General features: G+C 41.7%; 1 protein-coding gene across 4 annotated transcripts; it reads left to right on the forward strand.

Moving 5' to 3' along the window:
- Positions 1-1,445: 1,445 nt before the first annotated feature.
- On the forward strand, positions 1,446-13,918 carry serpinb1 (serpin peptidase inhibitor, clade B (ovalbumin), member 1). Of its 4 annotated transcripts, none has more exons than XM_042111632.1 (7): positions 1,446-1,706; positions 8,654-8,829; positions 9,920-10,057; positions 10,310-10,427; positions 11,623-11,765; positions 12,094-12,249; positions 13,173-13,918. In XM_042111632.1, the coding sequence occupies exons 2-7, from the start codon at positions 8,662-8,664 to the stop codon at positions 13,578-13,580; spliced, it is 1,131 nt and encodes a 376-aa protein (XP_041967566.1). In that variant the 5' UTR covers positions 1,446-1,706; positions 8,654-8,661; the 3' UTR covers positions 13,581-13,918. The 4 variants fall into 4 exon arrangements, with proteins under 4 accessions (XP_041967566.1, XP_041967568.1, XP_041967565.1 ...); XM_042111634.1 differs by lacking the exon at positions 1,446-1,706 and adding an exon at positions 4,660-4,682; XM_042111631.1 differs by lacking the exon at positions 1,446-1,706 and adding an exon at positions 7,668-8,187.
- Positions 13,919-14,041: the final 123 nt, after the last annotated feature.

A 14,041-nucleotide genomic window follows, 5' to 3' on the forward strand; every position in this document is an offset into this window, starting at 1 on the left:
GTACATTTTCTAAATATTGCATTACTACAGGTACTACTGTAGGTGAACGGATTCACACCACCAGACTGAAAGAATGACTGCTTTCTGAGCTTCCACATCTGAGGGCACATTCACGCGGAAGAGACACACTCCTCAGTTTTGAGAAGGACAATGGACCAGCTCTCATGATAGCCTGTCAAACTGACAGTGATGCCATGCACTTAATGCGAGCAGCACAAGTAGTGCGCAAAGAGATCCTTAATTCATCTTTCTCTTTTGACGGGTCATTCATAGAAAACTGCCAGCAGAGGGCTGTGCCACCATCTCTCTTGGCCTTCATCAACATGGTACTTGATGGTACAAACATTGAGCATCAGTCCACCACAAAACCTGCCTTAACAATCTCCCAATTGATAGTCTTAACAGTAAGAAGTAATTAATTAAGTAGTAATTAAAGACACAGCCTTTGCTTTGCCTGCTGCTTTTTCTCTACGAAACTCCCCTCGCTCGGTCTGAAGCTCTTTTCCTTTTCTTTGCGTCTTCTGTCAAGGGTTTTCGCTGCTTCTTCGCCGGCTCTGCCATACACACGTTTGCAACAATCTCTAGCGTTTCGTTAGCCTGCCTGCTTCGGTCGGTGGGTAGGATGCACTGAACTTGCAAGCGGGATATTCTTCCTATAGGCAATAGGGGCGGGCGAGAGAGTCTTCACTCGCCCTGTAACGAGTCATTTAACCATATACCGACTTACGAAGATGAGTAACACGAAAGCGTTGCCTGGTGTCCCTTTAACCAGCTACTCTGTTAACATTACCTATTTCAGCCATAACAAATTAACATTACCAAGCTGACATATCTACAATATACTCTGTTCAATCATTAAACTAGCTTCAGCTCACATAAATGTTCCAGACTATCTTCTAGTTTAGCTAGGATAATTATTTTGATCAATGTCCATGATTTTTACCTCAAAAGCTAACTACCAAGGAAAACGCCTTCCTGGCTATGGTTAAATTAATTTGCAACATGAATAAAATTATGTAATTATGTAATAATATTGTTTGTTCGTAGTCAATCTGTTTACCTATTAGAATATGTCGGTTGAAGTGCTCATTGTGCGTACTGTGGCCTATAGCAACAACTCTCTAAAGCAGGGTTTTTTCAACCAGCGGTGGTATTGCAGGTGGTCTGTGAAAATGGTCTAGGGGGGTCACCTGTGGATAATTCTGTGCTGTAAAGAAATGAAATTAGCCACAAATCTCATGAAATAACAACTAATAACTGAATAATACATCAGATACAAATACAAATATTTTGATGTTTTGTTTACCTTGACCTTTACATAAATGCATTTTCTTGAACTCTGGTGGTTTCAAAGTTATACAGAATAGGCACCCAAAAGTTAGTGGGAAATGACACCTTAAGTGTTTTTCTACTGTGTTTGGTTCCAACGTGAGGTGAGGCACTTTTGAATATTATTGGCGGCCATCTTGGATTTGACCTCTCCCGGGCCTCAGAGGTCAAATTTGACTTCCCTCCCAATCTGAAAATAAACCTCATGGTATAACCTAACTATGGTAGAAGTTTCATGTTTCTTTCAAAAAGTGCATAATTTTCATGATTACCCGTGCTATTGCATGCGTCACGCGAGCGAACCTGTCATTGTAGCTGTCAAGTGACGCGACGCGACAGGCCAACAGCAAGTGCCAGATCAAATGAGACAGACTGAGGTAGGCTAACTTGCAAATATGGAAGGCTCTACGTTTATACCAAAACATAATAATGTTTGGCTTCAGAGATGATGTATCTGACAAGTCAAAGGAGAAATGAACAGCAGTCTGCAAGTGTGCAAAATAGCGACATAACCACCACCACGTTGATTTTCATCTGAAGTTAGTCGTGTTAGAAACCTAACGTCAAGTTTGAGGCATGTTAAGAGTTGGCTTTGAATCTATTATGATTTTTAGTTAACGCCATATTACATTAAAATGTGTGAAATAGCAAAGTGAAACATTTTCTTGTCTAAGTTTAATCTATATAGCGAAAATGTTGCCAATGTAACCTAAAGTAAGCGCCTCTCTTTCTCCCTCCCTCTTAAACACGTCCATGTTCCATACGTTACAGCCTAGTAGTAGGCTAACAACAGTAAGTAGGCCTAGCTAACTGCCAGCAATCAGCATAGAAAAGTAGCTTATTTCGCATGTTAGGCTTATGTATAATATGATATAGCATTGACGGTCCTAAACCCTTCTAAAATCAATTGCGCTGTCGCGCTTGTCAAACTTTGGCAGTGACGTCGGCGGCAGCGTTTGATTGATTGATTAGTTCACTTTTTCAACATTATTGGTTCCCTGGAGATGTGACAGGTCAGGACAGGTGTAACTTGAACTGTTTGAATATATTTTCATGATTTAATGTAGCTTAGGCTACCTAATATTTGAGGCATATTGAAACAATAATAGGCAATTTGAAACACATTTATTTTTATTCGTATACATTTCAACTTATTCTATAACCATTCAGATGTAGGCTATGTGGCTTGAATGAATGCAATGTCTATTTTGTTTGTTACAAATAAAACTCCAGCAGTTCATAACTAGCCTATTGTAGCTTATTTTAAAATGAAAACATGGGCAAATCATCATGAATTTCAATGATTTGGCTAGGACTTGACTTGCTTGACTGTCACAAAAAATGACTTGGACTTCCTTGAGACTTGAAGGTTAAGACTTGAGACTTGCTTGTGACTTGCACATGTGTGACTTACTCCCACCTCTAGTAGACACTATGGCTGATCTGAGGCTAAATAGTAGACCAGTTCACCTAGCCATCCCATTGAAGCCCATTCAATTTTGGCGCCACTTTAACATATAACGTTAAATAACGTTACAGCTGGAGCGTTTTAAGCCTTTATATTAACTTTTTCTATTTTCGGAGTAATACAACATTGTGTAATTGGCGTCATAACCTCGTAACTGACTTAACGGCTGAGTAATAAACTTTTTTCCGAAATCAATGCTAAAGTGAGGTAATGAGCATACAACCAGAGCAAAATAACCGTATTCTCGAAAAATAGTAAGACCCCTGGGCCCGATGGGTTTCCAAACGAGTTTTATCAGCAATTCAGTGATCTTCTCTCTCCTTACCTTCTGAGAATGTATACACAAGCAAAAGAAGATGGCACTTTACCTCCCTCACTTAACGAGGCCATAACAGTATTACCTAAAAAAGGGAAGGACTCAATGGAAGTGGGCAACTATAGACCCATATCACTTTTGACATCTGACCAAAAGATACTAGCTAAAACTCTATCTCTCAGGCTTAGCTCTTTAATTAGTAAACTTGTTCATCCGGACCAAACTGGTTTTATACCAAACAGACATTCCTTCTTTAATCTTAAACGCCTCTTTAACATTATTTACTCTCAGAAAAAGAAGTCTTCTGATTTAGTTATCTATCATTAGATGCACAGAAAGCATTTGACAAATTATTGTGGCCTTATTTATTTTCTGCGCTAGAAAAATATAAAATTGGTAACGATTTCAAAAAGTGGTTTGATGGTCTTGTACGACAGACCTTGTGCCAGAATTTTAACTAATGGCATTCTTTCTCCGCCTTTTCTCTTGCACAGAGGTACAAGGCAATTGGGTGTGCCTTATCACCCTTACTATTTGCCCTGGCCATTGAGCCTTTGGCACAAAAGATCAGGTCTGAGGTCTGCATACATGGAAATGACATCAATAATACATCAAATAAGATTTCCCTTTATGCAGATGATATATTATTGTAGGCCTACGTGACTAAACCTTTGTCCTCAATACCAGCCATACTAGATCTGATATCTCATTTCGGAAGTTTTTCAGGTTATAGGATCAACTGGTCAAAGAGCGAATTAATGCCGGTAAAAACACACAACCTCTCAGCCTCAACCCTACAGGGGTTCCCTTTTAAGATATCACTGCAAGAATTTATATATTTAGGTATCAGAGTCACTAAGGACTTTCAATCACTGTACAAGTACAACTTCCCTCCATTAATATCTAAGCTGCAGAATAACATTGAGTTTTGGAAATCACTCCCTATTTCACTATCAGGGAGAGTTAATGCAATAAAAAAGGTCTTTCTCCCACAAATCTTATATCTCTTTCAAAATATCCCAATTTTCCTCCCTAAGAAATTCTTTAAACAGCTTGATAAACTTATAACTCCATTTTTGTGGGATTACAAGACACCTAGAATAAAAAAAGCAGACCTAAGTTAGATGGTGGCATGGGTCTCCCTGATTTCTTTTCTTATTATCAGGCCTGTGCTTTCCGCATTATGATTATGTGGTTGGATCACACTTTTAAAGATCCATCCTGGATTGTAATGGAAAGAGCAGACTAGTGTTGCACGGTGTATTGATACTAAAAAGGTATCACGATGCCTTCACGCAAAAAACGATACGATTTCCGACGTTTTTAGAATCGATACTTTATTAAAATTAACGTTCTGTGTCTGTGTGAACTGCTGCTCTCACTGCTCCTTGCACGCATCTAGGCAAGTGGGCGTGTCAAGCAGGCAGCTCTGAGTGAGTGAGTGCGCAGCCAACGTCAACATACAGTAGTTCTTTGCCGACCGTCCTCGGCCTTGTGGATAAAACAAAAGGTGAAGTGAAATCTGCAACTATTTCGGATACATCACGAATAGTGAAGGCAAGCCATCAGGTACACAGAGGCCCGTTTGTGAAATATGTTTCAAAGTCATTTAAAGCAGTAGGCTACGCATGGGACTTGGCTAAACACCTCGCAGACATCCCAACATTTTTGTTCAAAGAACGAAGGTTAACGAATATCCTATAGAAAACACGACTACATGGTTAGTGCCAAGTTCTTCTCTTCTGTTTTAGTCTAGCCTAAGTGAAACGAGTATGGTACTCTGGGATAAAGCGAACCTTCCTTCATCAATGAATTTTGACGAGACATAACTAGCTGTAATCATAGGGTGCTAACGTGATGAAAGCGCAATGTTCGCGCCAGAATAACATTGCCAGAACTTGTAAACAATCTATTTCATGTTCGGTCAGTACTACTGGTAATATTTGTCATGGCATGTAGAATGCAATTTGTTTAATAAGTATTGCCCAGATGTAGGATAGGCTACCCGAAATGCGCTAATTAAAGCCCACAGCATATAATACCACCAAAGCGTGTCGAGTCCTAATAATAATAGCGGCTTATTGTTACGTGGTAGCAAATCATGTTATCAAAGAAATAGATGTAGGAATGCACACAGACATATTGTAACAGGTAATGGTGTAGGCCTATCTCACAAAAACCTGAGTGGTTGGAACGTCGTACTTGTACACTGGGCGCAAAGAAGACTATCCTCACATTTTTCCCTTTGCAACTGTCAAAGAAATCCCATGAACACGGGATGGCCTAGGGAAGCCTATACTGTACATCAGATGCCCCAAAGATTAGGCCCCTCTGCATAGCATTCAGTGATTTGCATGCAGTAATTTCAACACTGACCTTGATCTAGCCTAGTTTGGCTATTTAAAGCTACTTTATTGGCAAAACACAACACAATGTAAATGAGCTATAACAAAAAATAAAGGACTTAATCACACAAAGTAGGCCTACTTTTACTGACTATAAAAATAATTATGTAGGAAGTTTAGAACCCAGAATTGACCTGCACACTACAAAAGTGCACCGAATTCAACACAAATGACTCAATACACTTGTCGGAGGTATGAGTCCTTTCTTTTCCAGATATCTTAGGATTTCGCCGTAGTATTGTTTCAGTATCGAGCATCGTGATATTTATGGCAGGTATCGTATCGAAGTCATAATTTTGGTATCGTGACAACACTACTATGTATACATACCCAGTACACACACACACACAGAGATCAAATGCACACAAGCACATTGAGTTATAAAGCGGCAAAGCACAACTTAAAGGAAAACATTGGCAATTCTATGGGGGCATGGTTTTAAAAATGCCCCCAGAGTGTAGCACTGTAGTTGCCTGGTTGCTCTAGCTGTTAGCTGCAGCAACCTGAGCTAGGCAGCACCTTTTCCGTACAGTACTTGGTGACCTTGTGACACAGAGATATATGTTAAAAATTGCCAGAATTCTGATAACTGATAATTCATAGAGCAGGCAGAGGGAAGACAGAAGCAAAACTACTAGCCTGGTTAACACCAGACTGTTTCTCAAATCTCAATGGAGATTGAGAATGGGTCTGGAAAGGCGTCAAAGACTTACTTTCAGGGGCATAACCAGCAGTGAAATTAAACTTAAATTGGTGCATTAAACTCTTACCAAATCAGTTCAGAAGTGCAACAATCAAATATTTCTTGTAAACAAAGGGTTTAAATCCAGTTTACTCAGTTAAAAAAAATACATGTCCATATATGTTTAACCCTGTCGCCATCAGCACAGCCATTGGTTGTGTTGAATGCACTGCTCTATATCATAAAAGCCCATCCCATGTCGGATAAGAGATTGTGATTCATGCCTGGGTTTTTGAAAAGGGCTGTGAATGGCCTAACTGGCTGTGAATTGCTAACAGGTTCATGTGGGTTCTCCCAGGCTAACAAACTACAGGAGGCACAACAACGTAAATTACCACCACTTGTCCTATGACAACTCTGCCCGTATTCCTGGCAGGTACAGCCTAGCGACCCATCACTTGCCCTATGACAACTCCTAATCCCCCTGGACAATTCCATTTCCTACACTGGACTATTTGAACTTTCTGACACTAAATAGGATTCATGCATTATCATACCGGATATGTAACCATCCCACCTCTTGGAACATACACCTCAGGTGGCTTTAAACACCATGTTATATTTTCTACATCTGACTAACTTATACATTTATCATGTATACAGACCTTACTGTTCTGTAACTGACCCTAGGCAGATGGGTAAGGCCCTTGAGTCGTGGATCTGCTCGAGGTTTCTTCCTACAGTATATGTATCTCCAATTATAGGGAGTTTTTCCTCGCCCCTGTTTACCCATGGGCCTTCTTTTCTCTGATTGTCTAACACTCCGTAAAGCACCATGAGACATGTGTAATGTTTTGGCGCAAAAAAAATTTTAAATTGTAAATTAGAGTCATGAGTCTCTCTCATATCTTCTTTAGTTTGGTTTATTTGATGGTATGATGAATCTGATCATTTATGATAAATTATTAAATGTTGTGATTTATTCACACAATACAAAACTGATGTAGACTGGGTAAACCCAGCCTGATCTGAAAAGATTGAGCTTGGTCTGGTGATAGCCAGACCAAAACCGATGCACATATTGTTTTAATACAATAGGACAAATATGTTTTACATCTCTAAACTCAGATTTATATGATTTATAGTTATACTCCAGTCTTTTCATACGTTTGCATGATAAACCAGGATAAGATGTGTATGTTACAGTATCACGGTTACTTTTCCGAGTACTCCACCTAGCAAAACTGGAATATGGGCTTATCCGGGCTTCTGAAGTTGGGATATGATGTTTACATGCCCAATGCTTAAAAATCCCAATCATAACCGGGATGCTGAGGTGCATGTAAATGCAGTCATTGTTATAATAAGTTGTGGTATCTGGGTTCTCTCCTCTTTTTCCCTCTCTTTCTCCCTTTCTCTCTCTCTAACACGCACAGGCAGACACACACATACACACACACACACACACACACACACACTGCGCTGTTGAGTGTGGTGATGATTCAGATTTGATTTGCTCATTGTGGATATGGGATGTGTGTGTGTGTATCTACAGTACATTCTTATTTATACTTTTAGCTGTGTATGTGAGAGACAGATGTGAAAATGCGGTATGTGTAACAAAAAAGTCTAAAGTCCACCAGCAACACACACACACACAGTCCCTCACCCTACTTTATGGCTGTGTCGTGTGATACTACCACTGTGACTACACCTAAAAGTCAAACACCACATCCTCCATTTTGTCTCCCTATAGATACTTACATACAGGTAGACACATTTACTACCTCTGTACGAACACACACGAACACACACACACACACACACACACACTTAGGGTTGAGTGCCTATATCCAGTGGGCGTGGCGTTGCCACTAAAAGGCCGGAAGAGCAAGTTCCACAGAGAGAATGAGACAGATATAAAGGAACTGCATGTGAGTAAAGAAGTAGGGAAGCACCTTTGTAACAACTGATTTAATCTTCCACGGTAAGTAGGCAACATACCATATACAATCTCTTCCATTTTGCCATCGGCACAGCAAACAGGAGCCTCAACATCAGTCTTGCCTGTGTCATGTGTGTGTGTGTTTTATGTCAACTGGAATGTGGGCTGTGTACATATGGGATTTCTCTCATTCAGCCACAGCTGTAGAAGTGTCACACTGGCCGCATCCTGTGTGTCCATTTTATACTGACTCATCTGTGGTTGTGTGTGGTTTACGTATATAATGTATGTGTTTACATTATGTATACTTTATCTGAGAACCTGTCGTCCTAAATGTTTAAGTTACTCTAAGCGTAAACCAGCTGCTCCTGAAGCAGAGGCTCCTCACGGTTTGATCATCAGAATCAGTTTTGTTTCAAATTAAACTCCCCATCTACGCTGATCACTACTGATATAATTCACTACAGGCCACACTTGCATATAACTGACTACTTCCTGTCTGCTACAGCTGTTGCTATGGAGGCGCTAAGTCGTGCTAACGGGGCGTTTGCGCTGGATCTGTACCGCGCGCTGAGTAAGGAGTCTCCCGACGCCAGCCTGATCATCAGCCCCCTCAGCATCAGCACTGCTCTGGCCATGGTCTACATGGGGGCCCGCACGTGCACACACACAGAGATGGGCAAGGTATTGGGAAAGGATTAATTCTGCCACATTGCTTCACATGCTGTGTGTGTGTGTGTGTGTGTGTGTGTGTGTGTGTGTAAGGTGGTTGGATAAGGCAAATAGCAAAGGGTGAAAATAATTCAGAGACACTTGTGGTTGTAGAAAATCAACCGCAATAAGGGCTGAAGGAATGTGTTTTCTTGAGTCTTGAGTTTCCTGGATTTCTTTGCAGCCAACATGTAAAAGAACTCAAGCAAAGAGGTGTGTTCATGGGTTTACACAGAAACTGACTTAACGTAGTGGTGTAGCAATACTTTTTGGACAAGAATTGCTAGCTTCTTGGTCACCTCTGTACATGCAAAAAAATTAACTCACCATTTATTTTAACAATATCATCGCGCTATATTGTTGCTATGAAAGAATATATTTATTATTCATTTATCTGAGGTGGCGGAACTGCATTCCTCCCCCCCCCCCCCCCCCCCCCACACTTTAACCCCTGATAATGTACCGGTATATTATCAGGTCACTGTAGCCTGAAAACAAGTCCTATTTACCCCACCCACAAAATTTGAGTTCAGGAAATATTTTAGCCAGGCTAGGTCACTGATTGTATAAGTGTTTATTACACGGCTCTTCATAATGCTGCAAAATGCTCCATTCACTTGAATGGGCCATCCCAACGTTCGGAGGTCTGATATTTTTTTGATAACGGACCGTTGCTAAGTATAACAGACCGCTGTCAAGGAAAATGGTTTTTATGCTTATTCAGGTCTTTCATATCACTCCCCAAGTAGTCTGTCACTTATTGCAGTGGAACTTCATTCAAAAGTCAAAGCAGACAGTTGATCAGCTGTGTTCTAAAGAATGTTGGATTCAAGTTCACCGTGTGTTGCAAACTATTTGTTTTTCATCAAAACAAATAATACAGTTTCAGAGTCATATAATGTGGAGTTTATTTATGTTACTGGGTAGTGTCCCCACTAAAGCTCAGACCAAACCTACGCCCCTGCCGTCGTTCTATACATTCCCATGGTTTTGAGATGCTTTAACAAATCCAGTAGTTACGCATGTATAATGGGCAAATGTGTGTGTGTGTGTGTGTACGCAGGTGATGCGATTTGATCAGGTTCCTGAAGTCCACTCTCATCTTCATACCTTGATGGGGAAAATCACCACCCCCAGCTCCTCCCACGTTCTCAACCTGGCCAATCGCCTCTTTGGAGAGAAAAATTTCGGCTTCTCACCTGTAAGTCTTCCGGATTCAGAGGAATCCGTAATGGTGTAGACATAGCCTCATCTCATTACTGTGTGTCATGTCATCCTGTATATTGGGGGATATCTAGAGACTGAGTTGGTGTGAGAGTCATTGGCTGACTCTGGAGTATCTGGTTTCCCATTGGCTGACTCTGGAGTATCTGGTTGCTATAGGCTAAGTCATATATTCCTGTGTGTGTGTGTGTGTGTGTGTGTGTGTGTGTGTGTGTGTGTGTGTGTGTAGGAGTTCCTGGCAGGGATACAGAAGAACTACCTGGCTGAGCTGCAAGCAATGGACTTCCTGCAGGCTACTGAGGAGGCCAGACAAACAATCAACCAGTGGGTGAAGGAGAAGACTGAGAGTAAGGATCACATATTCATACACACACACACACTCTCTTTCTCATACACACACACTGGGGCAGCCGTGGCCTACTGGTTAGCGCTTCGGACTTGTAACCGGAGGGTTGCCGGTTCGAACCCAGACCAGTAGGAACAGCTGAAGTGCCCTTGAGCAAAGCACCTAACCCCTCACTGCTCCCTGAGCGCCGCTGTTGTTGCAGGCAGCTCACTGTGCCGGGATTAGTGTCTGATTAGTGTGTGATTAGTGTGTGCTTCACCTCACTGGGTGCTGAGTGTGTTTCACTAATTCACAGATTGGGATAAATGCAGAGACCAAATTTCCCTCACGGGATCAAAAGAGTATATATACTTATGCACACACACACACACACACATAAAGACAGAGAGATACATACACACACACAGAGACACACACACATTCAGACAGAGAGAGAGAGAGATACATGCATACATACGCACACACACACACACACATTCATGCACACAACAATTACATACAGTATAAACACCACCTCCGTCAAAAAATTAGTTAACGATGGTGAGTAATGCTCTCCACACATAGTATAATAAATCATTTTGCTTCAAAACCCGCTAAACACCACTCTCCTCCTGGTCTGAAATATAGATTTGTAGGCAAAAATCTATAGGAGCCTGATAAAAAAATGCTCATTTAAAAGAAAAGTGGTCAGACAGATTTAAAGGGTTTTTGCATCTGAACTCTTCATATGTACGTAAACACAGAAAAGTGCTAAAAAACTGAGTATGTAAACTGAGTAAAGTAGCCTTTAATGACAAAATGACTAAACTAGCAAAGATCAGTGATCTAGGGAGGTTATGCATGTAAATTGGTCATATTGGTATGTGGCATGTTCATAAACTAACTTTTAGTGGGTTGCGACTGGCAGGGCTATCTAAGAGAAAATCGAAACAACCTGCAAAATTCTGCTCTATATTAGCAGCCATAGGCAGCCTTGCTGTGTGGTGTAGGTGATGTTTTCTGAACCCATGAGGGTGAAAGCTGTTTTTCATCTCTGGAAATATTTCAAACCCTTCTGTGAGAAATGTGATTGGTGGGTTCAAATAAAGAATTCAAATGTGTATCCGTGCATGTGTGCGTGCATGTTTGTGTGCTTGTGTTGTGTGTGTGCTGTGTGTGTATGTGTACCTACCTGTGGTCTGTGTGTGCTATTTCAGATAAGATTGAAGAGCTGCTGAAGGCAGGAGTGCTGTCGAAGATGACTCGTCTGGTGCTGGTGAACGCTGTTTACTTTAAGGGCAGCTGGATGCATCGCTTCAAAAAGGAGCAGACGCAAGAGATGCCCTTTAAGATCAGCCGGGTAAAACATCAATATATATTCAAACATGTTAAAAAATGACAAAAACACAAACCTCTAATCACTTTGAAACACCCAAAGCTCTGTGGCTACATACTGCAAATATGAATCATCTAGCCACTGAAGTAACAGTGAGACCGTGTGCAAGACCTGTACATTTCTTGGTGCAGCATGCACAAGTGTACTGATGAGCTAAAGAAGTCATGAACTCATGAGTGTGTGTGTGTGTGCGCCGCAATTCATATTTGTGTGTGTGTTTGGATTCATATGTGTGTGTGTGTGTATTCATGTTGGTATATATGTGTAATTGTGTGCCCGTGTATGTATTTAGTTGGAGACTCGGCCGGTGCAGATGATGTGCCAGACAAAGAAGCTTCCTTATGGATGGGTTCCCGACCTGGAGATTCAGGTGCTGGAGCTGCCGTACACACAAAAGGAGCTCAGCATGTTCATCCTACTGCCGCCAGAGGACAAAACACTAACAGAGGTGTGTGTGTGTGTGCATGTAAAGAGAGAGGGATAGAGAGAAACAGACAGAGAAAGAGACCACAACTGTACATGCAGAAAACCATGCAAGAGAAAAGAAGCATGTGTTTGCTCGTCAGTAAGAAAGATAACGAGAGAGAGAATGGACGGTTTCCTCTAGTCCAGGGGTGGGCAAACTGCGGCCCGCGGGCCGTATCCGGCCCGCCAAGCACTTTCATCCGGACCACTGAGCATTTCATTTGGTTATCAGGCTGCTCTATTTTTTTCCTGCGATAGAGACGACGTTGGTTAGCTTTCCTGCAAACTGCTTTTCACTCTCCTTAGAGAACGTTTACAATGTCAATGTCAAAACATCATGTTAAACTAAGTTAACTCTTAGTTATCTCCTTTGCAGCAGGTCTAACGTGAACATGCGATCCATTTAATTGGGAACGCTGCACTCACGAGAGGGAGAGAGAGCCGCAGGTTCCAGCTGGCTTGTCATTGTTGATAATTGATATCTCCTTCTTATAAGAAACTTTTAAAAGGAAATCATGAAGGCAGCAGTAGTTCCCACTACTGACCATTTAAAAAGTGTGAGAGGGCCATACCGTAGCAGGCAGAAGATCATTGAAAAATAAACGTGAATTAAAGCGACTGTCTTAAAGCGACAGTGCACAATTTATACATTTGTTAAACAGCATAAAATTAGCAGTATTTTTAAGCAATTAATATTTTAAAAGAAATATTTTGTCATACTAAATTATAGGCTATAAAAAATGTATTTTTTTTATGAGTGTGTCGTGAGGGGGGGTTGTTGTGCGGCCCGCCGGCCAATTTCTAAAACACAGTGTGGCCCTTGAGCCAAAAAGTTTGCCCACCCCTGCTCTAGTCTAAACTCGTTTTTTTTATTTGGAAACTGTACTCTTCTCTATCTTCACACAGCTGGAGAATAAACTGACCATAGAGAATCTTCTAGACTGGACACACCCCGCTAACCTGGACGACGGCAGCGACGTGGTCCTGCACCTGCCCCGCTTCAAGCTGGAAACGTCCCTCTCTCTGGGTGACACGTTGTCCGGGCTCGGCATGGGCTCGCTGTTCGATGAGGCCACCGCAGACCTGTCCGGCATGAGCGCCAACGGTGGGCTCTTCATCTCAACGTTGGCACACAGCGCCGTATGCGACGTCACCGAGGAGGGCACGGAGGCGGCGGCGGCCACTGCGGCCATAGCGTCGTTCTGCATGTTCCGCGAGGAACACTTCAACGCTGACCACCCCTTCTTCTTCCTCATCATGCACAACCCCACACGCAGCATCCTCTTCCTTGGGCGCTACAGCGGGCCACAGTGAGGGACGTAACCGTTGACTGGGCCCCCAACCTTTTCTATGTGACCACTACCGTGTTATATAACAACAAAGCCCTAGTCTTAATCTCAAACGTTTGACCAAACTGAATGTTAAATGTAGTACTGGAATCTATCACAACAAAATTATTTTGTACCATTTAAAAAATTGTTAGAACTTGCAGAGCAGTACAATTTTGAAAAGAAAAGAAAGTAGACATTTCCCAAGTCCTTCTCAGCTTCCACATTGCCCTAAACTCAATCTCCCTGAGTCCCTGCCATTATAACCCAGCTCCTTGTTTTACCTCTGCCTTGCCTCTGAGTTTAAATAAAGTTAAAAACAAACCTCTGGTTATAGTCTTAAATATTGTATGAACTGTATGTGTAGGGGTATGCCAGTCTGGTGGAGGTTTAAACTAAATCAATCCCAATTGTTCCCCAGACATATACATGAAGGTTAGCAACAAG

The sequence above is a fragment of the Alosa sapidissima genome, chromosome 12 (assembly GCF_018492685.1).
Source record: "Alosa sapidissima isolate fAloSap1 chromosome 12, fAloSap1.pri, whole genome shotgun sequence".
Classification (NCBI taxonomy): Eukaryota; Metazoa; Chordata; class Actinopteri; order Clupeiformes; family Clupeidae; genus Alosa; species Alosa sapidissima.

Coding starts and splice junctions, on each gene's coding strand:
- serpinb1 (XM_042111632.1), top strand. CDS start 8,662: ATGGAGGCGCTAAGTCGTGCTAACGGGGCGTTTGCGCTGGATCTGTAC. Junction 10,058..10,309: donor AAAATTTCGGCTTCTCACCT/GTAAGTCTTCCG, acceptor GTGTGTGTGTAG/GAGTTCCTGGCAGGGATACA. Junction 10,428..11,622: donor GGTGAAGGAGAAGACTGAGA/GTAAGGATCACA, acceptor GTGCTATTTCAG/ATAAGATTGAAGAGCTGCTG.